Source organism: Rhinichthys klamathensis, unplaced genomic scaffold (assembly GCF_029890125.1).
Source record: "Rhinichthys klamathensis goyatoka isolate OS25496 unplaced genomic scaffold, OSU_Roscu_1.1 h1tg000087l_1, whole genome shotgun sequence".
Classification (NCBI taxonomy): Eukaryota; Metazoa; Chordata; class Actinopteri; order Cypriniformes; family Leuciscidae; genus Rhinichthys; species Rhinichthys klamathensis.
Genome location: NW_026606627.1, coordinates 316,872 through 344,682, shown reverse-complemented (window position 1 = coordinate 344,682; position 27,811 = coordinate 316,872). Strand labels below are relative to the sequence as shown.

Genomic DNA, 27,811 nt, shown 5'->3' with positions numbered 1-27,811 from the left:
ATACCCGTTTATCCAAACAAGTAGTTAGGAGCAGGTCGAAAGGAGAGTCTGAGAAACTACAGGCACATATTTTACACACTTCACCTTTACCGGAAAAGATGCCTTAACCACTTTTAAAGAAACAAACATACAGTCGTGTCAAAACAGCATAAAAACCATCCCAAGAAGAAATTAATGTTGTCATTTCAAAGTATCACCATACTGGACCATTTGGTCAGGGTGACCTTATATAACCTGGTTGGGGCTGACTGTCATGTACCCAAGGTAACGTCATGTCCAAGCACGCCATCCCACAGTTTTCTCGGGGCTGACAAGCCATGGGCAGGGGAGCCTCTCTACAATGTAGTGTTACTCACTCATCAAGAGACATGCATACAGTCATCATACACAAACCCTGCTCATTTTGCCCTCAGCCTAATGCCACATCTTCTCTTCCAAAACTCACAGAGGAACCTGAACAAAGGACAGTCCCAATGACATCCTAACATTATGTTGTTATTGGGTGAAGCTGTTGGCCAATAATTGTTTTTACAGAAAATAATTCACAATGGTCCAAACACATTAGTTCACTTTTAATGACCTCTGCTTACTGATGATTCCTTGTTAATAGTGCCAATCGCATGTGAGGTTCAGTAGGTTACCTGCTCTTGGGGCTGGGAAGACGTACACTGAGGAACCCACACTTTTACTCATTCTCATATGGCTGAGCATCACTTGTCCCTCTAGTTCAGAGGTCATCAACCCTGTTCCTCAAGACTCACTGCCCTACAGAGATGAGCTCCAACCCCAATCAAACACACCTACAGCAAATTAAGCTCTTCGGGATCGCTTAAAAATCACAGGCAGTTGTTGAAGCAGGTTGGAAATCAACTTTGCTGGACAGTGGGCCTCCAGGAGCAGGGGTCAAGACTTCTGCTCTAGTTGGAGGCTGACTGTGCATGACCCTGTAACTCTTTGGTCTTCTTTATTATACAAATTAACCAGACAAATTGCTCCACCAACTAGAGCAGCTATGCAACTATTCATAATATCTGCAATGTTTTTTAACTTCTAACATTCCGTGTCAAAACAGATATCCATGCTGTCTACATTGCAAACAGCTCTTTGTAATCTCTTTAACAATGTAGATTTCACAAAGACTCACAAGGTTAATGTTACATAGCAATCCAATCCCAGCGGTAAATCATTCCATTTGATGGATGCAGTGCAGATTCAAACATTACCCATGCTACTTTGCAAACAAGGGCCTGGTGTCTCTCATTACTCAACCAAATCTTATTATGCTAGTCTGATGCAACACAAAGGCATGCAGGTTGCATGTGTCATTGTCCTTCATTCATCATAGGCCTTTCTCAATCTCAAACATATGCGTCCCACAGTTGAGAAGATGTGGCATGAGGATTTGGTAGGATTAGGGTTAGAAGTCAACAACACACATGTCAGTCTAAGACAGAGGACATGACCAAGAGTTAGTCTGTGTCATTCCGCCATTTTCTGCATGAAATTGCATGAAATTGGACTTACCTTCTCAGAACCCTGATGAGCGAGAGAACAGTGGTTATGGAAAAGTTCTGCATGCAACTAATGAACCCCTGTTCCTCATTCCCAGTGGTTCCCAAACTAGGGTACGCCTATCCCTGGCGATACTTGAGATGACAGAGGGTGTATGTAAACCAAATGCTGAGTTCATTTAATTTTACCCCAACTTAAAATAACACTAAAACAGAGGATGCATTTCTAACAGGCAAAATGCCGCATCTAGTGTGAAAACAGGAAAAAGGTAGTGCCGTAAACAGTCAAATACATGTCAAAACTGACTGCATACACACAAGCAGTGTGCATATGATAGTTTGCCTGCAGAGTATGTTGCCTTAGCAAATCGCGCTACATTACTGCCATTCAATATACCGTTAAAAGTGAGGGTTCAGCACTTACTAAGGTGAATAACAAATATAGACAGACACTGTCCAAAGAGATCAATTTAAGACTCAAACTCTCTTCAATGCAAAATTCTAGTTTTTAATACAAGCAGGAATGCAATTTTTCCAGAATATCCACATGATTGCAAATTGACTTATTAAACAATTCAACCAACAAAAAGGTTCATTTTAGTGATGTAGCCTACATTTTAATCAAAAAATGGTCAAAATAGTTTGCTTTATTTGCAACGACACACTAGTTCCAACAAAATCCACAGCAGAACTGCTGTGCATCTCCAAGCAACACACAGCTGTCTTTCATTAGTGAACGAATCTGCGGCTTTGAACGAATCGTAAAAGTCGATTCAATGACCCATTCATAAATACAGCCACCTGATTCGTTACTGAATGAATGACTTGATAAATTACTCATTAAGACAGTGACTTGCTGCCCCCTACAGGCGGTGTTAGTTTAATAGTAACACTTTGTTTTTATCATAATTTATTGCTTTATTAATTTAATAATAAAATGAATGGAATTTGAAGTACATGACAATACATAACACACATTTAATAGGGTTAGAAAATGTTGTCTTTATAAAGGTGCCTTTAAAAAATGCACAATTTAAGAAGGAAAAATTGTCCCTTAATGGAATAGGTGTGACTGCAGTCCAAGTGGAAGAGAAGGGGTACGCAGAAAGGGTTAATTCACCAAAAAATGAAAATTATGTCAGTAATTACTCACCCTCATGTTGTTCCAACCCCGTAAGACTTTGGTTCATCTTCGGAACACATATTAAGATATTTTTGATGAAATCTGAGAGCTGTCTCACTCCTTCATAGGCTTCTAAGGGATTGAAACTTGCCGGCCCAGTAAAGTTAGTAAAGACATTGAAATAGTCCAAGTGAAGACAGTGGCTCAACCTTAAGTTTATCAAGCGACGAAAATACTTTTTTGTGCGCAAACGATTCGGGCGTCCAGGAAATGCACACTTTAGAACCATTTTAAACACTACATCGAGAGCCATCTGCGTCATCTTCTCAGTTCTCGCGCATGCGTCGTGGCGCTCTCGTGAACTCACGTCAGAGGCACACACGGAAGAAAATTAATAGTTGAATAAAGTCGTTATTTTTGTTTGTTTTTCGCACAAAAAGTATTCTCATTGCTTGGTAAACTTAAGGTTGAGCCACCGTCGTCACTTGGACTATTTTAACGATGTCTTTACTAACTTTTCTGGGCGGGCAGATGGAATTACCTAGAAGTCTATGAAGGAGAGAGACAGCTCTCAGATTTCATCAAAAATATCTGTTCCGAAGATGAACGAAAGTCTTACGGCGTTGGAACAACATGAGGGTGAGTAATTACTGACAGAATTTTCATTTTTTGGTGAACTAACCCTTTAAATGTCTCAGGGGATACGACACTCTACAAAGTTTGAGAACCACTGCGCTACCCAACACCCACCAATAAACACTTTCAAGTCCCACACAGCCCCATTCATACCATTGGCCAGCAACCAATTTGCTTCTAGAACTACATGCACAGAGGCACCCATGCATCATAGTGGGCCTGACAACAGCAAGTTGGGACCCCCAGCAAAAGAGTGGGATGTGTGCTAAGAGGGGCAGGCAGAGGCGTCTACCTTGCTGCATGAGAGCTCCAACTCCGAACCAGAAACTATTTAGCAGGGTGAAATTGTTTTCCACCACGTCCGAGTCGGGGTTGCACGGGTGGGGGTTATACCATTCGTAGGGGCTAAACCTGTGATGAGCGACACAGAACACAGATACATTTTACTCCAAATGATGTGGTACATTGAAGAAAAATGAAGGAAAGGCAGGTACAACCTATAGAGACACAAGGAGAAAGAGACAGGTTAGCATAATCATCAGTCAATTAGATATCAAGATTCAGGAAAAATACAAATTCTCCTGAGGAATCTATTACCATCTGTCTTAACACATGGAACAAATAAATAAGTTAAGCTTGTGATACAGTAGTTACATGTTGGTTAGAGCTGTTTCTGTTTCCAATCACCCTTTTTTCAATTCCAGGAACTCTCAAATGACATATTCATATCAAAGGGAAGCATAATTATCAATGCATATGAGCAACCCAAGTTAAAATTAAATGAATATTCCAGATTACATACAAATTAAGTTCTAAAAATAAACAAAAACTACACGTGAAAACTATGTGTTGGATTTTACTGTCAACGTGAGAGTTTAAGAATGTTTTTTAGATTCAATACAATACACAATGTGTTTGTATTTTTCTCTTTAATGCATTTTTTATATGTTCTGCATTACAATCCTGCACATTAGTAAAGATCATAGTACTGACAGCAGTTTACTTGTCTCTCATATACAAAAACAAATATTTCTCAAACTGCAAAAAAGCAGTGACATTAAGTGCAAACGCCGAACTAAACAGTATAACATTTTCCTTACACTTTATGGTCTTCAATAAATTCCAAAGCGGCTGAGACTGAGCCTATGGATTCAGTGTAATGTTTTATTTATTTATACATGACATTATCTTATTGTTTTTTTCCTCAGTGTACATTGTTGTATGAATATGTCTATGAATGTATGTTATTCACTTTACCTCATATCCGTGCATAGAAAATATTATCTGGGTTCATATATTAGACATACATTTAACCATAAAGATCCAAGATAGCAGACCAGATGAAAGTCAGTTTGTCAGTCAGAGGAATCTAAGATTGGGAGTGTATTTGGCCTTCATTTAGCTTGACAAACAGTTGGTACTGTTGTAAACAAACATTTAGGATGTGTTCCACATCACAGTGTAACCTGACAATAATCATGTACTTTGTGAGTGCATTTCTGTTTAGAGGGGGTTTTTTTTGTTGGTAATTGACAGCCAAATATGCTGTCAATATAGCTTTAATGTGAAGTTAACCCTGAATATTCATTTAAAAAGGATTAATTAATTGAGATGCCCAATGCAGGCGATCTAGTCTATTCCATCAACTCCACACCTCGATGCCTCGTTCTGAGCTTTCTCTCTCCCACATTGAGACTTTCCATTTACTCCATCTAAATAAAAGTGACATTACATTAGTAAAGGTTGATTGGGTGACAATTAAGCATTGTGACCCAATTCAGTTTGTGCTGAAGTGATGGGATAAAAAAGCATCTACAGGCTTTTCAAGAGTTGGGCAATCAGATACTAAGGAGATTATTTGTCTCAGCTATTGTTATTTTTTCATCAAAACTCTGAAATTGAAACAGAAATGACTAACTTGCAGGGACTAAAAGTGAAGCACACAACATCTAGAGTCTATGAGCAAGATTCGTCAAGTGCTGGAGCAATCTGAAAATGATTACTGTGCTCTTTAAATAGCTCAACTTCTGTATCAAACTAATAAAAAGACAGTCAACACAACATTCTCATTTAAGTTCAAAACACAATTGTAAATGTTACATACCAACACGCATACATTCAAATTCTTATGAGATGAGGTTAAGATGCTACCTTAGAAGGTAACTGCCTATGTATGCTCTAGACTCAGTAGGAAAGAGCCAGAACAAACATCTTTGAGCTGGAACCAGTTGATCTAGTCGTTCATTCGCTATTTGTGATGCGAGTCCGAGTACATACGCACTTTAATCTTGCAAAGACTTCTGCTACTACAGACCTCTCATGCAAAGGGTCTTTGTTCAAGTTCACACAATCATGTTGTGTAAAGCCAATTACTAACGGCAAATCTAACATGGATGTCTGTCATGGACTGGAGCGTGCCAGCGGAGGAGAGAGAGGCGATGATCAGCCTCTGTCTGCGTGAGACGTGGCTTAACCTGCTGCTACGGGAAGCGTCAGTCGCCCGTTAGCTGTCAGTTTGATCCAATTATACTGACCTTCTGTTATCTCCGGTCATCTGCGCCGCAGAGGGGGAATTTTGAGCAAGGTCAACATGAAGAGATAAACGAAGGCTGAGGAAACGTTGATGCCCCAGGAAAGAACAATGGTGGGGGGTTTTCAGAAAGCCATTGTGCGCAGGACCGATCCCGCACCTGATAACAGTCGTGTCGGATCTGGAAGACTGACATATTTAAATAGCCTTGCTGTGCTGCAGCGTTTAGCATCGAGGTCACGTTGATTAGCTAACATGCAATTCAATAAGAATGCGACACAAGGATGCATTGCTAATCAATGCGCTACCATAGATTTCACAGACTGGCTGCTTGTTCAGCGTAGTCTTACTGGGGTTTCAGTCTTAGGAGATGTCCATAGCAGCGCCAAGCATGACCTCTTTTGAATTTTCACAACTAACACAATGCAGAAGTTTGTGTTTTGAAACGTTTTTAAAGTTTGCGTAGAGTGAACGTAAGAGTTTTCTGTTAGAACACTCTAAAAAATGCTGGGTTGTTTTAGCCCAATTTTGGGTCAAATATGGACAAATCCAAACGTTGGGTTAAAAATTTAATTTAAAAATGTAATCCAGCGGCTGGGTTTGTCCATATTTGACCCAAAGTTGGGCTGAAACAACCCAGCAGTTTTTAGAGTGAATGGTGTCATGTTAGCGGCCCCTACGTTAATAACTAATGATCGTTGCGACAGAAGTGAATCAATCAAAACTAACTTTAGCTGAACAATAACTTTATTCTGGAGCTGCTGTAAAGCCAAATCTCTGTTACTTTAATCTCCTATTATCACTGTAAAGCAGCTTTGGAACAATCTACATTGTTAAAAGCGTTATATAAATGAAGATGACTTGACTAGACAGAAGATACTTGTGGATTTTTGAAATTTCAATATCTTGAAATATTACTAACAATACAAAAGTTATTCTTACGCTGACTTGCACTCTAAAAAATGCTGGGTTGTATTAACCCACATTTGGGTCAAATATGGACAAACCCAGCCCTTGGGTAACATTTTTAACCCAATGTTTGTGTTTGTCCATATTTGACCCAACATTGGGTTAAAACAACCCATCATTATAGATGTTCAACTATAGTTGAAAATCAGTAAAGATTTCACAGTAAAAAGACACGTGAACCACGAGCCGAAGGTGGATGTTTTTACAATTATACTAAAAGGGCTTTTACTTGCTAAAAAAGTATAAACTATCATTCAGAATAGTAGTAGATTGTGTAACAGATTTTTCAGCATTGTAATCAAATGTGCGTTTGTTGTTAACAAATCATTTTTAAGAGCTATGCTTAGAAAAAAAATATATGTATTCTTATATTAAAATATATTTGTCTTATCTTATACAATTTTGCCTCACTCTAGACAATGCAGGGTTGTTTCAACCCAAATTTGGGTCAAATATGGACGAACCCAAACATTGGGTTAAAAAATGTAATTAAAAAATGTGTCCATATTTGACCCAAATTTGGGTTGAAACAACCCAGCATTTTCTAGAGTGTATTTGTACTGTAAAACGAGAAAAAAACATTTCCAGTGCCGTCTTTCCATCCTCTTCCCTCATAGACTCAGAGTAATTATCTAGTCAGCTCCACACAGCAGTCTGTTAAATCATCCTAAGTGCAGCCCATTTAGAAGCATATTCCACCTGGAAATGAGCGGGATCTGATAAGCACTTGCCCAGACTGGAGAAAGCATTACTCATCCTGTGAGGAGCACGTATCCCTTCCTTTCTTTCGCATGCTTGGGGTTTCTCACTGCAGTAAGGACAATGATTCATTAGTGATGTTTACTAAGACAAGCATTACTACAAATATTGCTCATACTTTCAGTTAGGGATTTAAACAAACTCCTAATCCTCTGTTGAGTAACTTATCCTGCACCATTTGCTACAAACATGAAATCATTCCGCTTGTTAAGGAGAGCTTCTGAACGATTGCATTCCTTGATTTCCAAGATCCTAGACTGACATTGAAGAAAGGATTTCAGTCATCATTTAATCATCATTTCTTTTTCAGAAATAATATGCATGTATATCTCTCCAACTGTATGCCTCATCAATTCTGGTATATAATCCAATCAATTTCCAATGAATAAAATATTTTTTTTTAAAAGGTTTCACTTTGCAGATTACAGAAGCAATTTGTTGCAAACTTTAATCTATAAATAAAATATAATAAACTCCCGCTTCAACGGTATAGATGGAATAGTAAGATAAACTTGCCTTTCATAAGAATATGACACTAAAAAGCATTAGAATCAGACGCAGAATTTAAATTGCATTGGCGGCGTTTTAAGGCGAAAGAATCAGCCTGATAAGTACAGTAAGTGTAACTCTTTTATAATTGAGACTTCCTCGGTTGCTTCATCACCTGCTTTCGCAGAAGAAAGAAGAAACTTTGCAAGGGAATGAAAACAACAGGAACAAAAACAACTGCTGATATGCATTACAGATTCTGAGAAGAGGATAAATATTTGACTTTCATACTGTGCCCAGAAGGAAGGTTTCTTAAATACTGCATGGTGAGAATAAGCCTTAGGAAACCCTCCACCAGTCCCCATTATGTCACCCTGTGATCTCTTCCTCTCTCTTGCTCTGTCTTTCTCTCTCACACACGCATGTTTGCTGCATATGCCAGCTTTAAAGTGCACACACAAAAGCAGTCGCACATGCACACATAAAGAAATGTGTACAAAGAGACAAACACATAAAGACAGTAATACGATCTTGTGTTAGGTCTCCTCTGCTGTTAAAGCATGTCGTTGATGTGTGTGCTTGTTATTTATGCTCTAGTTGAGGAATGGAGAGGTGAACACTTACCCAGCATTAACATTAGTGCAGTTATAAGGTGAAAGGTGCATATTCTGAACCAACTTAGATGGCAGTTGTAGCTTGTTATAAACTTGTGTGATCATATTGCCAGTAACATTAATAAAGCACAAGTGCATTAACCATAACACTCTTGGGTTAGACCAGCTGAACGCAGCAACCCAAGAGTTTTAGGGTTAAAATAAGGCATTTTCTGTGGATTTCTCCCCACCATGCTTCAAAAGAGGACCAATGGAAAGACCCAATGCAAGTGAAAATGGTTTTGTATGATTAATGATTCAAAAAATGATCTCAGCAAATTATTCTAAGAATTCACTACAGTATATGACATTTAAAGGACAATTCCGGGTCTAATATGAATAAATAATAAGCTGTCGATTACACTAGATAATTTCGACTCATGCATCAGTTTCAAAAAGTACAGACAAAAAGTCATTTCAAATGGAAGCACTAAAAGTATAATGGAAGAAGAGACCAGTGGAGTTTTGTAATTATGGGATGGATGGGTTGGATGGTTGCCTGGCAACTTGTAGTTACATTTTTGATATTCAAATGTCAGCCATAACCTTGTTTGAGACACATTTACATGTGAGTCCACTCCTGACAAGGAACAGATTTCACTCAGGAAACCATAATTTCCTCCATTTTTTTAAAAATGTATTTATTTATTTATTTTTGCAGTATTTGACATTTATGTAAAGCCTTATGTAAAATCTTCTAATGAAAGGGTCATGCAATTAATCAGTTTTTTTTTTTAAATACATGTCACAGTTGCATATAGTTTTTATAAGTTTGCAAAATTTGTATAGATGTTGAACTTTCATGGATTTGAAAATTTAAATGTAAGAATATTAAAGTTGTTTTCACATCTGTTTTCTAAATGTATGTTATAGATCCTATTGTGAACAATTAAATCTGTGCACGTTTCATTTGTACATTTTTTTTTAAGACCTCATAACGTGCAATAAAAATGTCAAAACTGGACGGCGCCCTACATTTGTACAGCCTCCATACAGCGAGAGATGTTTGCCGTTTCTGACTCATGGATGCAGTGAAGTTGACATGCCATACCTGCCAATTTGGGAGCAATGAGGACAAATATGAACTGACAGTTGTCAATTCTGAACTGTGAAATATAAGCCCTGCTATCAGGCATAAAATAACTCATTATAAAGTTATGAACAGATACACCTTTCCAGCAGCTTCCTATAGCCGGAGGATCCTGCTAACTGGGGTTTTAGGCTATATTTGTGTTTGTTTTTACAAACTGAGTACGAATCGAAATTATTTTTTTAACTTGCACTAAATCCAGAATATCCATTTAAGCGACCATTATCCAGTAATCTCTACTTATTATAAACAATTAAGTGTAATTTTTTTTATAATACACTTATCATAACATACTTCATAGCAAATTTAAGCAATAAAGGTTTAGGAATAAGTATATGTAGAGCAATATCTGCTGCTAACTATACAAACACATTTTTTGTAGCATTAGATATCCTAAAATCTCAGTTGCCAAAGGAAATGTGAAGCAGGATGTGGAAAAACCCAGTCAGAAAAGAAAAAGATACAAACTAGACAGTAGGGACAGCGAGGGATGGGGAGGGAGGGTTGCGTTTCACACCAGAAAATGCCTCAATCTCACTCACACACACGCTTGAACACTCCCGCATACCTGCTTTCTGTCGTTCACACACACACTGTCTTTAAACTGTGATTTAGCATCTTTGCTTTTGTGGTTTGTGCTATCGTGCATTATCAGAGTAGAGGCACATACTGTATCTCCTCAGCGGCAAGACATGAAGACCAAAGCAACCCTTAAAGTTCCTCTCTATGTGTCAGTGCTTCTTTCTCTCTCTCAAATGAAAGCCTTAACTCTTTGTTATCTCCTATTCACACCTGCAAGAATTTCATAATTCTGCAATTTTCCAGGAAACGACTGAGCTGAATCTCATGACGTTTCATCTTGTAAATATTGTGAGTGGCATTCAGAATTCTCAAAGAAATAGTTAACCTGTTGCTTAAGTCATCGTTTACTCATGCTCATGCCGTTCCAACTCTGTCAAACTTCCATGGAAGATGCAAAGTGAATTTCTGAAGAATAACCAGAGCAGGATTTTGAAAAGGAATGGAGGATGGGGCTATCAAACCCTTGGAATGACAAAAAGTACATTGCAAAAAACTACTTTTATCATATTTTGTTTTGACATTTTGGCGTAGGTGTCTTTTTTCGCTGTTCGAACGCATTCGACCACATGAGCGTCTACACTACGAGAGCAATCCGAATGTGTTTTCGACTACCTCTGGAAGTGGTCCAGCTCAAAACGTTTTAGACCCTGTTTACACCTGCATTTAGCGCCATCCAATTGTGATCCGATTGACCAAAACGCATCTTAACACCTGGTGTAAACAGGGCCTTTGAATCATCACAGGCCTATTTGCCTTGAACTTTGATAACATGGAAAAGAGGTGAAAATTCACCTTTAGCATTCCACGTCATACATACAGATTTGGAAAGTCATACAGATTTGGAATGATATGAGGGTGAGTAAATGTCAGAATCTGTATTTTGGGGTGAACTATTCCTTTAAGGCCACTTATGTTAAATCTAAAAGTGCACTGCTTTAGTCAATGTCAATGAGATGAGGTTATGATGTGGGGTTATGTCTATATATATATATGTGGCTGGTATGTTACCTGGCTATGACAAACAGCACACAACTGACACCCAAGTAAGCGAGCAGAATATACATCCAGATGTCGGGGGAGAGGGGGTTGAGAAAGGAGAACACCCCGGGGTTGGTGCCGTTGGGCTTGCGGTACAGTATACTTATCCCCAGCGTCAGGAAGGGTTTGGAAAAGTCGATGACCTTCTCCCGCACGTACGTGATGGCCAGCGGCGCCACTGCAAGATCAGCTTTCTGCCAACAAATAACGCACAGGGAAAAGAGCGATAGGCTGTAAATCAGGGCAAGCAGAAGCATTTAGAGGAAATCAAATTAAGAAAACAGGGCTTTTACACATCACACACTCTGCCCCACAGCGTTTAAGAGGAAATTTAAAGCCCTCTCGTGGACTCGCGCTCTCTCTCTTGATTTACCTGCTACTGTTTCAGCACTTACTAAAGCCTTTCATGATTTACTGGGTCTAAGGGACCGGAGGTGCGCTGAACCGAATCCACTCGCTCAGCCACCCAACTAGACTAAAAAATGAAAATAGCACTTATGAAAGAGGGAAAATCACGGGGTTAAAGGTTTTACGCAGGTCTGCCGACGTCGGCTCACTGTCAGAAGCGTAGATATCCTGTGTCTCTCAGACTGTAACTTTTAGTCCACATATAAACATTTTATAACAAATAAACTGTCCAAGGTGTTCAACATGCTGCAGTCGTTGGTCATTTGTGTTACTGTGAATGCATACCAGTTCACTTAAATGTACCAGTTTTTAAAAATTCGTGAAGCCGCCAGAATGGGAATCATTTGTCCATTCTGCTCGTTTCATTAACGAGGCCCAGTGTTTGGAAAATGTCATCACCATCCAATTCAATCTCATGAGAAAACATAACTTTTTAACATTTTAACAATTGGTGGTGAATTAGTTCAATGAAAAGTCAGATTTTTTGGGGAAAAAAGTAAGCTTGAAGGTCTAAGCCTAAACCTAACTATCAGTATGTTGTAAGCAGATAAAAAAAATATATATACAAATACAATTGTACAAATTCATTCAAATTCGCCACCAATTCATCAAAATGTAAACTTGTTATACTTACACATTATATTGATAGTCCAATTCAGACATTCTACTGACATAAGTAACTTTGCAACTACATGTCAACTAACTCTCATTAGAGTATTAGTAGACTGTTAAGGGTTCGGGTTAGTAGAATAAGTTAGTTGCAAAGTTACTTATAGTCAGTAGAATTTCCATTAAGGAGCATCAAAATCAAGTGTTTGCAGATATTAAGCAAACAGTCTACTAATACTCTAATGAGAGTTAGTTGACATGTAGTTGCAAAGTTACTTATAGTTAGTAGAATGTCTAAAGTTGACTATCAAAATAAAGTGTATCTATAGTAATTTAGATTATGTTGGACAATCAATCTATTTTCTTATCACACCTCAGTCTAGACTAGAGGGTTTTGGTTAAAAGTGACACGGATCACTTCTTGGAAGAAATAACTTAAGTAAGAAGTTCGGTAACACTTTACTTGAAGGGGTGTGCATAAGACTGACATAACACCTTCATAATCATGACAGGACACATGTCATGAATATGAAGGAGGTTTTATGCATGTTTATGACAACTGTCATTAAGTGTCAATCACTCAATTATGACATTTTTAATGCAAATATGACATTGTTTGAGATGTCTTTGTTATGACAACTTGACATTATCAAGACAACACAACCTGTCATAAATATGTCATAAACATGACATAGCAGATTAATTATCAAACTTAAGAAACCACTTAGGTTTATGGGTTAACATTACATTAAACTGTCAGGTGTTTGGTTTTGACATTGGCCGTCATGAGGCCGTTATATTCTGTGTCAGGAATATTTTTCTTGACCTCGACTACAGTGGTACACATTGAATTTGTCATTAAAATGTTATAATGGCCTCATGACAGCCAATGTCAAAACCAACCACCTGACAGTTTAATGTAATGTTAACCCATAAACCTAAGTGGTTTCTTAAGTTTGATAATTAATCTGCTATGTCATGTTTATGACATATTTATGACAGGTTGTGTTGTCTTGATAATGTCAAGTTGTCATAACAAAGACATCTCAAACAATGTCATATTTGCATTAAAAATGTCATAATTGAGCGAATGACACTTAATGACAGTTGTCATAAACATGCATAAAACCTCCTTCATATTCATGACACGTGTCATGTCATGATTATGAAGGTGTCATGTCAGTCTTATGCACACCCCTTCAAGTAAAGTGTTACCAGAAGATCCATACAAAAGTTTTTTTTCTTTTTTGTTGTTACATTTGATTGCTAATAATACAATTGAAAACCCATAATTAATCGTTGAGGACTAAACTGTGTATACACATCAATGAAGCAACATGTCACACCCCAAACTAGATCACTCTCATCGTAGGCAACAGAACTGTCTATTCTTAAAGAGATGTGGCGTCTATGTAGTCATTACATGCAAATTATACTGCGGGACAAATCGAGACACTGTAAATTGAAAATCTGCAAGACAAGCATTTTAAGGCATAATAGGCACACTCCCAATGCAAATAATGTTGCAAGCGGTACTAGGAACTATAATTATGCTGATCATTTTAGCCTAAAAGTGTGGCATATGGAAAACGTTCCAGATCCGTTACTTATGAGGTTTTATTTCCATTAGATGCTTCCTCTGAAGGCAGATGAGGACGCTCTAGGCAACCGCCTATAGTTTACTTATGCCTGGCATCGGTCCCGCCTACACGAGCGCTACTCAACAGGCCCTCGGATTGTTTCGTGTGGCCTGTGTGATGTTGTCATCACTGTGACAACCACAGCTGCGGTAATCAAAACCATGTCTTCTTAGCATATCAATAAGGAGTAAGACTGCATATACACTGTGAGGGTTGAGATGTGTCAACTGGTAGAGATGCAGCCGTACTGTTGATATTCGCAGCACAATTTTAAAAAAATCCAGCACAATATAGTCTGTTCTGCTTCCATTGCAAGAAACGTAATTGTTCATAATGGGAGAGATTCAGATGTGATGCTTCACTCATGTCCAGTGTAAACATGCCATAACATCTTGATTATGGTTGTCAAAGCAACAATGTAGCTTTTCAGAGGTGTATTCATATGCACTGGCATTCAAAAGTAAGGGGTTTATGAGATATTTTTGTAAAAGTTTTTTAACTAAAGGGGTTTGTGAGATATGTTTTTTAACTAAATCTCTTATGCTCGCCAAAGCTGCATTATTTGAATACAACAACATTAATATTGCGAAATAATTTGTTTTCTATTGTAATTATTTCAAAATGTAATTTATTTCTGAATTTTCAGCATCATTACTCCAGTCTTCAGTGTCACATGATCCTTCAGAAATCACTCTAATATGATGATTTGCTGCTCAAGAAACATTTATGATTATTATCAGTGTTGGAAACAGTTGTGCCGATTTAGCCTGGGAAAACCCAGACAACTTCCGGCAAATTTAGATTTGCTCTGAAAGTTAGTCTGGCAAAGAGCTCATTCAAGCCCATTTCCAATCCGTCGAAATCGCGGCACCAATCAGAAGCGTTGGGGCGGCTTTACACGATGACGACAGCGCTGGGATTTTGAAGCAGATTTTGTAGCCTACATTACAAAGATGGATGCCGCCGTCGAACATCACTCGTTCCAATCAGCTATCGCGTCTGTTTTAAGCCATTTGAACATTTCCTTTTAGTTAAAAACCGAGCAAAGAACAACACTCGGAGATTTTTCTCCCGCCGCTCTGCATACGTCATCTCCTTCATCGCTCTGATTGGGTTTAGGTCTATCCGCGACGTCCGTTGGTGACGCCCTCTCTGGAAATGATTTGTCTATGACGCTTTGCCAGACCATAACTCAGTTACAACTGAGAATGGTCTGGTTTTAACCAGGCTAGTGCCGATTCAGATTTTTGTGGAAATGGTGATACATCAGGATTCGTTGATGAAAAGAACGTTCAAAAGAACAGCATTTATTTGAAACAGAAGTCTTTTGTAACATTACAAATGTCTTTACTGTCACTTTTGATCTATTTAAAGGGTTAGTTCACCCAAAAATGAAGAATTCTGTCAGTAATTACTCACCCTCACGTCGTTCCAAACCCGTAAGACTTCCGTTCATCTTTAGAACACAAATGAAGATATTTTTTATTAAATCTGGGAGCTTTCTGTCCCTCCATTGACAGTCTATGCAACTTCCACTTTCAAGTCCCAGAAAGGTAAAGACATCATTTCAGTAATCCATGTGACTCCAGTGGTTTAACCTAATTCTATGAAGTGATACGAGTGCTTTATTTAGTGCTTTTATGCGTAGTGATGCCCTCCTGAACATACGTTGGCGATCAACATTTTGAAAATTGAAAGTGGTAGTTGTGTAGACTGTCAATGCGGAGGGACCGAAAACCCACAAATTTCATCAAAAACATCTTTATTTGTGTTCCGAAGATGAGCGAAGACTCATGGGTTTGGAGCGACATGAGGTTAATTAATGACAGAATGTTCATTTTCGGGTGAACAATCCTTTAAATGTGTCCTTGCTGATTAAAAATATGAATTTCTTAAAAAAAAATAAAAAAAATTGACAGTATTTTATACAGTATATAAAGTTTAAAATGCGGTTTACAGAATGCAACTTATAACTTATTGAATATTTGCTTTAACTGTGAAGTTATTTTTAGACTGATCCCAGACTTATTCATTTTATGTAAAATTGTATCTTTCAGGTTAGCATCTATTAAGCTCCAAATAAAAAAGAAAGTTATCAAGTCTCTTCAAAGTATCCTGTTCTGCACTATATACTTTCTTTCAAATCCTGCATAATAGTTTCAAGCCTTCAAACTTATTTTAGAGGCTCAACGTTTAAATGACACACGTCGCAGCCCAGTGCTGAGGCTTTCTAGTTTGACTACAGTGTGATTGTGAATGTGAGATTATACCCAGTACCGATAATTCTTCAAAGAAACATGGGTTTTGACACGGTAAAGGCGTTACTCCTCCTCCAGAACTGATGGAGGGCTGCTGTCTGAACGCTGACACGCTAAAACTGACATTTAGTTCAATTTCACTGCTTTTACTGGTAGAATTGGTATAATTTCACTCAAAATAAAGGCTTCTGTCTAGAATTATTGGATTGTCTATAATTATTCCCAGAGGGGGCAAATTAATGCCAGAAGTGAGCAGATGTTGTCTCGCTACCTTCTTTTTTTCTTCTGCTTCTAAAGTCCTTTGACAAGATATTTTTATCTCTAGCACATCAATGTACTGGCAAACTGCAAACTCCAGACTGCTCTGAAAGCTTGTCAAGGCCAATTACAGTCTGTCCTGCTCTCGTCTTGTGGGGGGTTTGCCGGGGAATGTTACAACACACACACACACACACACACACACACACACACACACACACACACACACTTTCACACCAGACGATCTGACCGTGGCCAATTGAGGAGCAGTGACTAAGAGAGATGTCTGATATATCGGTTGGAGGAACGGATACTGCTATTGAACACAGAAAATGCTCCTTTCACAGAAATGTGTTTATTCCTATCGCAGTCTTAGAGGAGTCTAATGAGGATATCGAAGGGCAGTGTGTTTATGTGTGTGTTTGTAAAAGTGTGTGTGCTTAATAAGCTCTATAGGGGGAAAACGAATGCCAGATTTTTCACTTTGTGTCCTCTCGGCAGTATGTGCTTGAGTTTTATTTTATCGCATCTTCATGCCATCTGCTGCGCACACACACACACACACACACACACTGTTAATCTTTTTTTCATATCTGTTTTCTCTCTACACTGAAAGCATCTCATTTTTTGTATAATCTTGACACGTCCCTTCTGCAGCAGGGTGGGAGTGTGTCAGGATTGTGTAGCATCCTGAATTTAATTAAGAATTAAGTCCAATTTCTTAATAATGTAATTCAAATTGAATTGAGGCAACGAACAGGAAGCAGAATTTTAATTCAAATATTAGTTTAAGTAGGAATGTAATTCAAAGAAATGTATAGAACTTCTGTACAGTTTCGAAGAAAAAAAAAAATCTGTAAGAATTAACATGCAAAAAAAAAAGTGTTATCATACACAAAACATATGGGGTCTGTCCAGAAACATTAATTAAGTTTGAAGAGCACCCTATAGAAATGTTTGGGATAAGAGAGTGTTTTTTTCCTTACAGAAATTTAAAATAAATTCATTCAGTGAGGGCACATTATATGCATCAAAAGTGGCAGTAAATATTCTTAATTATTAATATTAAATTCATTTATAGTGTTACTAAAGATTTCTATTGCAAATGCCGTTTATTGAACTTTCTATTCATCAAAGAATCCTGAAAAAAATGTATCATGTTTCCCACAAAAATGTTTTCAACATTGATAATAATGATCAGAAAGGTTTCTTGAGCATCAAATCATCATGTTAGAGTGATTTCTGAAGGATCATGTGACACTGAAGACACTGAAATTCAGCTTTGATCACTGGAAAAATATTAAAATAGTTATTTTTAATTAATGTTTTACATTTTTGTTTGAATAAATGCAGCCATGGTGAGCAGAAGAGACGTGTGTGGATTCTACATGTCATAGTCATGATTAATCAAAATGAATGATTATTATTGTTATAAAGCTGTTGAGTTATTTAGATTTTCTTTGAATTGTTATTTAATAATTTCAAGTTATTAATGACTTAAATTCCAATTCAACATCTTTGGGGGTGGCCAAGTCTATATACTGTTTCCACATTTATGATTTGAAAGGGGGCCAATTTTGCTCAACCTTGCAGGGTTGCACGGAAAGATGTGTGGGAAAAGAGCCAACCTCGGTGCAATCAAACCAGTATTGGATGGCGGAGACTCACGTGGTCCATCAGTTCTCGGACCATGCCGTTCCACTGGCCCGTGCTTTCCTCCTGCGCTCCGTACTTGCCGTCCTCCACCAGCCGCAGCTCGTAGGAGAAGCCCAGGATAGCAGCCAGCTCTCGCAGCAGGTCGATGCAGAAGCCCTCGAAACGATCGTTCCCGTACAGCGGCTTGTCCGACTTCTTGAACATCACGTACGGCTCTTCCTGTGGAGGGAAAATACATTGTGCTCTGAAACATGTCTGATATACGTCTGATAGGGCTTGCGCAGCCACAGTGAGTGAAAAATCACCTCAAGCAATATGTCATGCACCTCAATATAATATAATATAATAGACTCACCTAAAGGATTATTAGGAACACCTGTTCAATTTCTCATTAATGCAATTATCTAATCAACCAATCACATGGCAGTTGCTTCAGTGCATTAAGGGGTGTGGTCCTGGTCAAGACAATCTCATGAACTCCAAACTGAATGTCAGAATGGGAAAGAAAGGTGATTTAAGCAATTTTGAGCGTGGCATGGTTGTTGGTGCCAGACAGGCCGGTCTGAGTATTTCACAATCTGCTCAGTTACTGGGATTTTCACGCACAACCATTTCTAGGGTTTACAGAGAATGGTGTGAAAAGGGAAAAACATCCAGTATGCGGCAGTCCTGTGGGCGAAAATGCCTTGTTGATGCTAGAGGTCAGAGGAGAATGGGCCGACTGATTCAAGCTGATAGAAGAGCAACTTTGACTGAAATAACCACTCGTTACAATCGAGGTATGCAGCAAAGCATTTGTGAAGCCACAACACGCACAACCTTGAGGCGGATGGGCTACAACAGCAGAGGACCCCACCGGGTACCACTCATCTCCACTACAAATAGGAAAAAGAGGCTACAATTTGCAAGAGCTCACCAAAATTGGACAGTTGAAGACTGGAAAAATGTTGCCTGGTCTGATGAGTCTCGATTTCTGTTGAGACATTCAGATGTTAGAGTCAGAATTTGGCGTAAACAGAATGAGAACATGGATCCATCATGCCTTGTTACCACTGTGCAGGCTGGTGGTGGTGGTGTAATGGTGTGGGGAATGTTTTCTTGGCACACTTTAGGCCCCTTAGTGCCAATTGGGCATCGTTTAAATGCCACGGCCTACCTGAGCATTGTTTCTGACCATGTCCATCCCTTTATGGCCACCATGTACCCATCCTCTGATGGCTACTTCCAGCAGGATAATGCACCATGTCACAAAGCTCCAATCATTTCAAATTGGTTTCTTGAACATGACAATGAGTTCACTGTACTAAAATGGCCCCCACAGTCACCAGATCTCAACCCAATAGAGCATCTTTGGGATGTGGTGGAACGGGAGCTTCGTGCCCTGGATGTGCATCCCACAAATCTCCATCAACTGCAAGATGCTATCCTATCAATATGGGCCAACATTTCTAAAGAATGCTTTCAGCACCTTGTTGAATCAATGCCACGTAGAATTAAGGCAGTTCTGAAGGCGAAAGGGGGTCAAACACAGTATTAGTATGGTGTTCCTAATAATCCTTTAGGTGAGTGTATAATATAATATAATAATTTAATAATGTTAAATAATTGCAAAAAATAAATCATTTTCATAATTATATTTGATTCATATTTTAAGAAAACGTTTTAGTGTTTTTATCTACACAATGAAAGTCATGTTTGGACAACAACGTTCTTCAAAACATCTTTTGTGTTTCACAGAACAAAGAAATGTGATAACACTTTACTTAAAGCCTTTTTTGTATACAATGCATTATACAAGTATTTGAATGCATTAATTGTGCCTTGTAATGCATTGTATGGTCTCATTAAAAAGTGCACAGTTATAATGCATTATAATACTTAACTATTCATTGTTACACCTTTAGAGAGTACATTGCATTATAAAAACATGACATTTTAACTGTGGTTACAATTATTTATGAAAATATATAATGCATTATAATTTGGAACAACACGAGGGTGAGTAGCCTAAATGATGATCATTTGAATTTTTAGTTGATCAATCCCTTTAACATTGTGTTAACTATTGTGATGCATGAGCAACAAATCCTCAGTTTCTGAGACAGCTGATCTTGGCAATAAGAATGCAGATATCTGGTTTAGCTGGTGTGAACAGATCCTTCTATACCAGTGAGATTCAGGGAGATTTGTCATGCCAGGGGAGCTTCAGCAGAGAGAGAGATAAGCGCTTGCCCGCCCCCACGCTGCTCACCGCCTGCATATTCACAGTCTTAATGAACCAATGAGAGCCAGCCTGTTCACAGCAGGAGCCCGGCATAGAAACAACACTTCGTCTCATGCATCAAAGCATCATGTGTACACAAACTATTTTTGCTTTTTCAACGTTTTAGTTTTTTAATTTTTGCTTAAATTCTCTGAGCTTTGAAAACCTTGTCAGTTCAGCCCCCTTAATGCTTGTCCAGACCAGTGCATCAAATCACAGAAAGATCGAACCGCACCGAGAGTGAAACGAAAAAGCATGTCAGTCACTCTCATGCTTTAATGCAAAACAGCTAATTTAACAATAAAGATATCATTTACTTTCATGACATATAAAAGCCATCTGATAATGCAGATATTACCCGCTTTCAAAGCAGTGAAAGATTTAGATTGTGTTTAGCATTTTAGATATAGATTTACTATAGATAATGTTTATTTCAAAATGTTTAGATTCATTATTTTGAACTCGAGACCGAGACCACAAAACAGAAACTTTAAAGACTGTAATTTAAATGATTTCAAGCTAGCTGAAACACAATGTGTGTGAGATTATAATGTGCTTTTGGGTAATTGATAAAACATGATATTTCTGAGAAAAAGAAATAATCCATGTTTTTTTTTCCTGCTTTTTCACAGTGTGCATGGACTGAAATGATCTTGTCTGCAAACATTCAAAGAGCAATGGTAAATATGACTGCACCTTAAGGCATTTGGTTTGATTAGACATATCAAATACTTAAACATTCTTTAAAATCATGTATATTATTCAGTTAAAAGTTTTACTTGAATTAAGCTAACAATACAATTTGTAATGAACCATTTGTGTTTTGTAAGCACTTAATTTCACATCTTCCATGTAGCAACAATATTACCTGCTGTTATTCACATCTACACTATATAGACATAAGTATTGGGACACACTTCTTAATAATTTAATTCAGGTGTTTCAATCAGACCTATTGCCACAGGTGTATAAAATCAAGCACCCATTAAGTCTGTATTTACAAAGATTTGGGTCGTTCTGAAGAGCTCAGTGAATTCAAGCGTGATATTGTGAAAGGATGCCATCTTTTCAGTTTGCAAGATTTCATCCCTGCTAGATATTTCACGGTCAACAAGTGGTATTGATGCCAAATTGCCAACACACTGCTGATGAAACTTCCCTTCATATCAGCACACAAACTGTGCGGCGGGAGCCTCATGGAGTGGGTTTTCATGGCCATGATGCTGCATACAAGCCTCACATCAGTGGGATGCTGTGGTGTAAAGTACGCCGCCACTGGACTCTGGAGCAGTGAAAAAGGTGTTCTGTGGAGTGATGAATCACGCTTCTCTGTCTGGCTATTCAATGGTCGAGTCTAGGTTTGGTGGTTGCCAGGAGAACGGTACTTGCCTGACTGCATTGTGCCAAGTGTAAAGTTTGGTGGAGGGGGGGTTATGGTGTGGGGTTGTTTTTCAGGATTTGGGCTTGGCCTCATAGTTCCAGTTAAAGGAACTTAAAACTTCAGCATATCAAGCCATTTTGGACAAGAAGACCCTTGTGGAAGACCCTTCTCTTTTGCAGCATGACTGTGACGTACTGGGACTGAAATCCAGCCCGGGACTTTAAGATGGAGAGGCCTCTTACGCGAGTGCCCTTGGTGCACGAGCAGAAGGATTTTTTGCAGTTATTTTAATTCTAATAGTGTTTTTATGGTATAAAGAGAATCAGATTACACTGAAGACCTTCAAGAAATTTTAGGATGACACTTGCCTCTTCAGGTTGTATAAGCAAGTCACCACTGCACTGAACACAACCAGGTCAGCAAAACCTAATCTTGAACACATAAGTCCCAGTATACTGCTAACTACCAGCATGTCGTGTACAGTCAGTCGGAGTGATAAAATAGTTACAAATACTAACAAATATACATATACAGACATACAGATTCCTTGCTTATAGAAGGATGTTGTCTGTGTGTGACGACAAACTGCAAACTGCTGTTTACAATATATAATATATCTATACATATATAATATATGTAAGGGATAATGTATAGCGAGGCGGTTGTTATAGCGTTTGTATCAGCTGCCTCACTATACATTATCCCGCTTATTACATAGCTACCTACCAAATAAATCAATAATTTCACACAAAATATTGATTTGAAAAAGCAGTTTATTTATTTAAAAACGATGGTATTGCTTCCACTTGTTACATGTGTGTCCTGAGTTTCCCCCTGTCACTGTGTATTTGGTTTAGTCCTGTGTCTCAGTTTTCCCGCTCCTCGTTAGTTCTCAGTTCCTTCACCTCTATTGCCCCAGCTGTGTCTTGTTCCCCTATCTGTTCTCTGTGTATGTAAACCCTGTGTTCTCCTTCACTCCTTGTCGGTTCTCGTTTGTATTTGGTGTGGTAATGTTTCCTGGATTCCTGTTTTAAGTTATATTTAGTAAAGATTATTTAATTTGATCTGCTGACTGCTGCCTCTTCATCTGCCTGCACCACACCCGTAACAGAAGAACCGACCTTAACATCGATGGATGCAGCAGTCCAAATCCTTCTCCTTTGCCAGGAGGATCAGTCCCTCGAGGCCCACACACAGAGGTATTTGGACTTGGTACCTCTAGTTCATTATGATGACACCAGCCTCTGTGTGTTCTTCCGGGCAGGCCTAAACACTGAGACCAAAGCATGCCTGCCCGGAGATGGGCCTCAAGGGAACTTCGCTGCCTACATAGAGTGGGTGCTGGTGGCCTGTGGATCGCCGCTCACAGTGGGCCCCACCGAGCCAGAGACCGTCCAGCCAGAGACCGTCCAGCCAGAGACCGTCCATTCTAAGCCCTCTTCGCCGCTGGTTCCATCCAGCCCAGCCGAGCCCTCACCGCTGGTTCCGTCCAGCCCAGCCGAGCCCGCACCGCTGGTTCCGTCCAGCCAGAGCTTCACGTCAGCCACGTCCAGCCAGAGCTTCACGTCACGCCTGCCGAGCCAGAGCTTCACGTCACGCCTGCCGAGCCAGAGCTTCAAGTCAGCCCTACAGAGCATTCTCCGCTGGTCCCGTCCAGCCCTTCCAAGCCTGTCCTTATGCACGTCCCTGAGCCTGGCAATCCCCCCAAGAAAATTTGGGGGGGGGGGGATATAGGCCACCTGAAGCTGCGTCTCCGCCATGGCCGCCCGAAGGGGATTCTCCGTATAGAGCCATGGCCACCCGAAGGGTCCTCTCCGCCATGGCCGCCCGAAGGGTCCTCTCCGCCATGGCCGCCCGAAGGGTCTTCACCGCCATGGCCGCCCGAAGGGTCCTCTCCGCCATGGTCACCCGAAGGGTCCTCTCCGCCATGGTAACCCGAAGGGTCCTCTCCGCCCTGGGCCCCTGCACGTCCTGCTCCGCCCTGGAGGCTTCCTGCCCCTGTGAGACCACGCCCTGGTCAGCCTTCAGGGCGCCCACCCCCCACCCCATTGATGTTATATGGCGCAGGGACGCGCCTTTTTGGAGGGGGCAAAAGATATTCATGGACTTGACACTTCTTTTTTGAAACAATATAAGGACATTTTCTCTGAGCCATTAACAACAATGATCAATCAATCGATTAGTGAGGGCATCTTTCCAGCAGCCCTAAAACCGGCGATTGTCACCCCTATATTTAAATCCGGAAACAAACAAGACATGAACAATTACCGTCCAATAAGCATCCTTCCAGCTGCTTCAAAAGTGCTCGAGAAGACTGTGGCGGAGCAACTTACTACCCACTTTGACTCACAAGCTTTTTTAAACCCAATGCAGTTTGGCTTCAGACGGAAATACTCAACAGATTCTGCTTGTTGCTACCTCCTAGAAACTATCAGGGCATATGTGGATCAGGGAAGGGTGGTGGGAGCAGTCTTCCTTGATCTGCGTAAAGCTTTTGATACTGTCAATCACCAGATACTTTATAGTAGGTTGCGTCAATACAATCTCTCTGAGCACACCCAAAAGTGGATAAGATCTTATTTGAGCGACCGACATCAGTGTGTACGAGTGAATAATATCCAATCTGCGTTTAGAGCTACTACGATGGGAGTGCCGCAAGGGTCTATTTTGGGACCCTTGCTTTTTAGCATCTATATAAATGACCTCCCCAGAGTGTGTTCTGACGTTGATGTAATTATGTACGCTGATGATACGGTGATCTTCACTTTTGGGGAAAACGAGCTGGAGGTTGCTGAAAAATTATCAAAAGAAATGCAGAAAGTTGCAGAATGGTTGCAGACGTCCTGCCTGACATTAAACGTTGATAAAACAGTCTCAATGTTTTTTTTCAAATAAACGTAAAATACAACAAACTCAAGAAATTCAAGTAAATGGACAAAAAATGAAAAATGTAAATGAAACAAAATATTTAGGTTTAGTACTTGACTCAAAGCTTGGTTTTAAAAGTCACATAAAAAAACTCAGTAATAAATTAAAATTTAATTTGATGAACTATAAACATATTAGAAATTCATTAACTACGGAAGCCTCAAACACATTCCTTAATACTATGATTGTTTCACATCTTTTGTATTGCATGTCTAGTTGGTCTCAGGCGTGTAAAACATCGCTAAAGTTTCTTGAATCATTATACAAAAGGGCTATAAAAATTCATGATAAAAAGTCTCGCTACTACCATCATTGTAAAGTATTAAGTAAATATAACATTTTAAATTTTGAAAACCTTATTAAATATAATCAAATTTCTTCTCTATTTAAAATTATTCATAACATCGCTGCTCCTCCCTTAAGAAAATTTGTGACACTAAATTCGGAGAGAAATTTTAGAACCACACGGTCGAGAGTTAGAGGAGAGTGTAGCGTTCCAAGATGCAGAACCACATATGGTCAACAATCGTTCTCTTATAAAGCAGTGAGCCTTTGGAATACTCTTACAAATGAAATTATCTCTTGCACTAACTATAGCATATTTACACGCCTGACCAAACAGTGGTTATTAACAAAGCAAACCTGTATGCACTGAATGACTGCAATACGAATGATGTAATCTGTGAATGAATAAGTTATAGATTCCTGTAGTAGTGTTATGATGTGAGTGAAGTGATGCTTCTGTGTATTACAATTCTGTACATATTTTTTACATTTTGTAAGTATATCATCAACCTGTCCAGGGACTTACAGGCGGAAATTAGCATTTTTGCTATAACCTGGCACATGACATCTCTTCTTTCTTAGATTAATGTTTTTTGTGCATTGTCCCTGATCAAATAAATAAATAAAAAAATTAAAAATGTTACATGTGTGTCCTGAGTTTCCCCCTGTCACTGTGTAGCTGTGTCCCAATGTGAAGGCTGCGTCCTCCGAAGGCCGCATTTGAAGGCCGATTGGCCGCATTTGAAGGCCGATTGCGTCACAGCGGCGTGACGAAGGCTGTCCCAATAGGGGATTATCACGCTTCCGGGTTTCATGGGCGGGATTTGTCAACTTTGTGCATGTCCACTTCCGACGCACTTCAACAATGGCTGAAACGAAGGCTAGATGTCACTGCTCTGTTCCACTTTGTAAATCTAACCAACAACGCTAACCCTACTTAAGTTGTCATGGATTCCCGACTGAATTGAGTATAAGGAAGAAGTGGATTAAAGCGGTTCGCCGGGATTAAGGTCCAAACTTTAAAATAAAACAAGGTAGCACGTTTGTTTGTAGCCGGCACTTTAGTGAATCAGACTAATTTACCAGGGATGCCGTATAAATAAACTTAGTGTAGTCCGTCATCAGTTCGCCAGAGTGATCGGTGATTCAACGGAAGTGGCAGTGCACAAAGATCACTGAATGCGGAAGTACTACGTATCAGCGTGATAATCCCCTATTCAAAGGCTGCATCTTCGAAGGACGCATTTGAAGGCCGATTGCGTCACCGCGGCGCGATGAAGGCTGTCCCAATTCAATTCCGCATCCTTCGAAGGCTGTATTCGAAGGCCGGTTGCGTCATCACGGCGTGACGAAGGCTACCCTGATTCAAAAGCGACGCCAAATGCACCCTTCGTTTCCCCGTGAAAGGAAGGATACATAAATGGACACTTAGCGGCCTATCCTACCCTGATCCTACCGCATAATTCATTGCGCGCCGGTGACAACAGCATTTTTGGTGCAGCATTTGGTGTGTAGCCTACAGTTCAAATTCAAATGTTGGTGTTCAACTATGCCTTTTAAAACCGTTCATTTTTCGTTTTTCAATTACGGGTTAAAAAAATTAAAAACGAATGGATGCAAATTTACACAGACTATTAAACTAAAGATAGTTTAGTGATAGTCTTTTAGATTAAAGTCTTTGATTTTACTAGTATTTTGATTGACTATCAAACCTTTCTACAAATACATTATTTTAAATATTTAATAATATAAGGTCGCCTACTTTTGCGTCCATTTGTTTTTCTTTTTTTTAACCCGTAATTGAAAAACTAAAAATGAAAGGTTGTTGTATTTTTAAAAGCCAAAGTTGAACACCAAAATTTGAACTGTAGTAGGCTACACAAATGCTGAAAAAAAAAAAAAAGACTTTTTGCCCCTTTTTTAAACATTTAAAATATTCACAAATTATGGGACAAATGTCGATTTTACTGGTTTTCTAAGGCCAGATTAGAACCTGGAAATTATATTTTTCCCGCAATGCTGAATGAGAAGAGCCATGTCTCTGGAACCATGATTTATAGGCTAATGATAATAAATGTGTCTGAATAAATAACGAGGCATTTTAATTGTTCGTTTAAAAGTGAACATTTCAAGCTTTAGGCTAGGTATATTTTGTTTCAGTTCATTTATGAGACGCGCTCCAGTTCACGGAGATCATGAAAGCGCGACTGATTGTTTTATTTTATTTTACAAAAGCACAACGTTTTCTTGTTATGTGAGTTTGGACAAATAAAAATAGTTGCGAATGATGTATTATTCTTTTCTGTATGACCAGAAATTATAGAGTATTTTTTAAGTTGTTTCCACTGTTGATGGGGGATTGTTTTCAAAGCAGATTCACAATAGCACACATTTGCGCTACAGACATGAAACTATGCAGCATTCATTTATCAGCTGGTAAAACTGCTGAAACAAATCCTTTAGATTTACAATGAAGGAAGGACTTAATCCATATCTAAAGGCCAGAATATCACAGAGATTACGGCTGGGCTCTTTTAGAAATGGAGCCTCCCAGAACACCTCAGCAATGTACTTAAGAACTCAGAACATCCTGCACAGCAATGCCCTAGCAACCACTCAGAACACCTTAGTAACTGCATATCAATGCCTTATCAAACACCCTTAGCAACACGGTGAAAACCCTTAGCCACCGCATAGCATCATGATGGAGAGTTGAGAGGAATGCAGCAGTCACAATGTCTTTTG

The 27,811-nt window shown here is 39.2% G+C and overlaps 1 protein-coding gene across 1 annotated transcript in view; it reads right to left on the bottom strand.

The window, feature by feature from the left end:
- The window catches only part of grik2 (glutamate receptor, ionotropic, kainate 2), a 250,725-nt gene that overhangs the window by 42,632 nt on the left and 180,282 nt on the right, over positions 1-27,811 (bottom strand). Inside the window, exons 11-13 of the mRNA XM_056251625.1 lie at positions 18,222-18,428; positions 11,351-11,574; positions 3,563-3,681 (exon numbers count right to left, since the gene is read on the bottom strand). Coding sequence (XP_056107600.1) covers positions 3,563-3,681; positions 11,351-11,574; positions 18,222-18,428 — 550 coding nt within the window. The remainder of the gene's footprint in view (positions 1-3,562; positions 3,682-11,350; positions 11,575-18,221; positions 18,429-27,811) is intronic.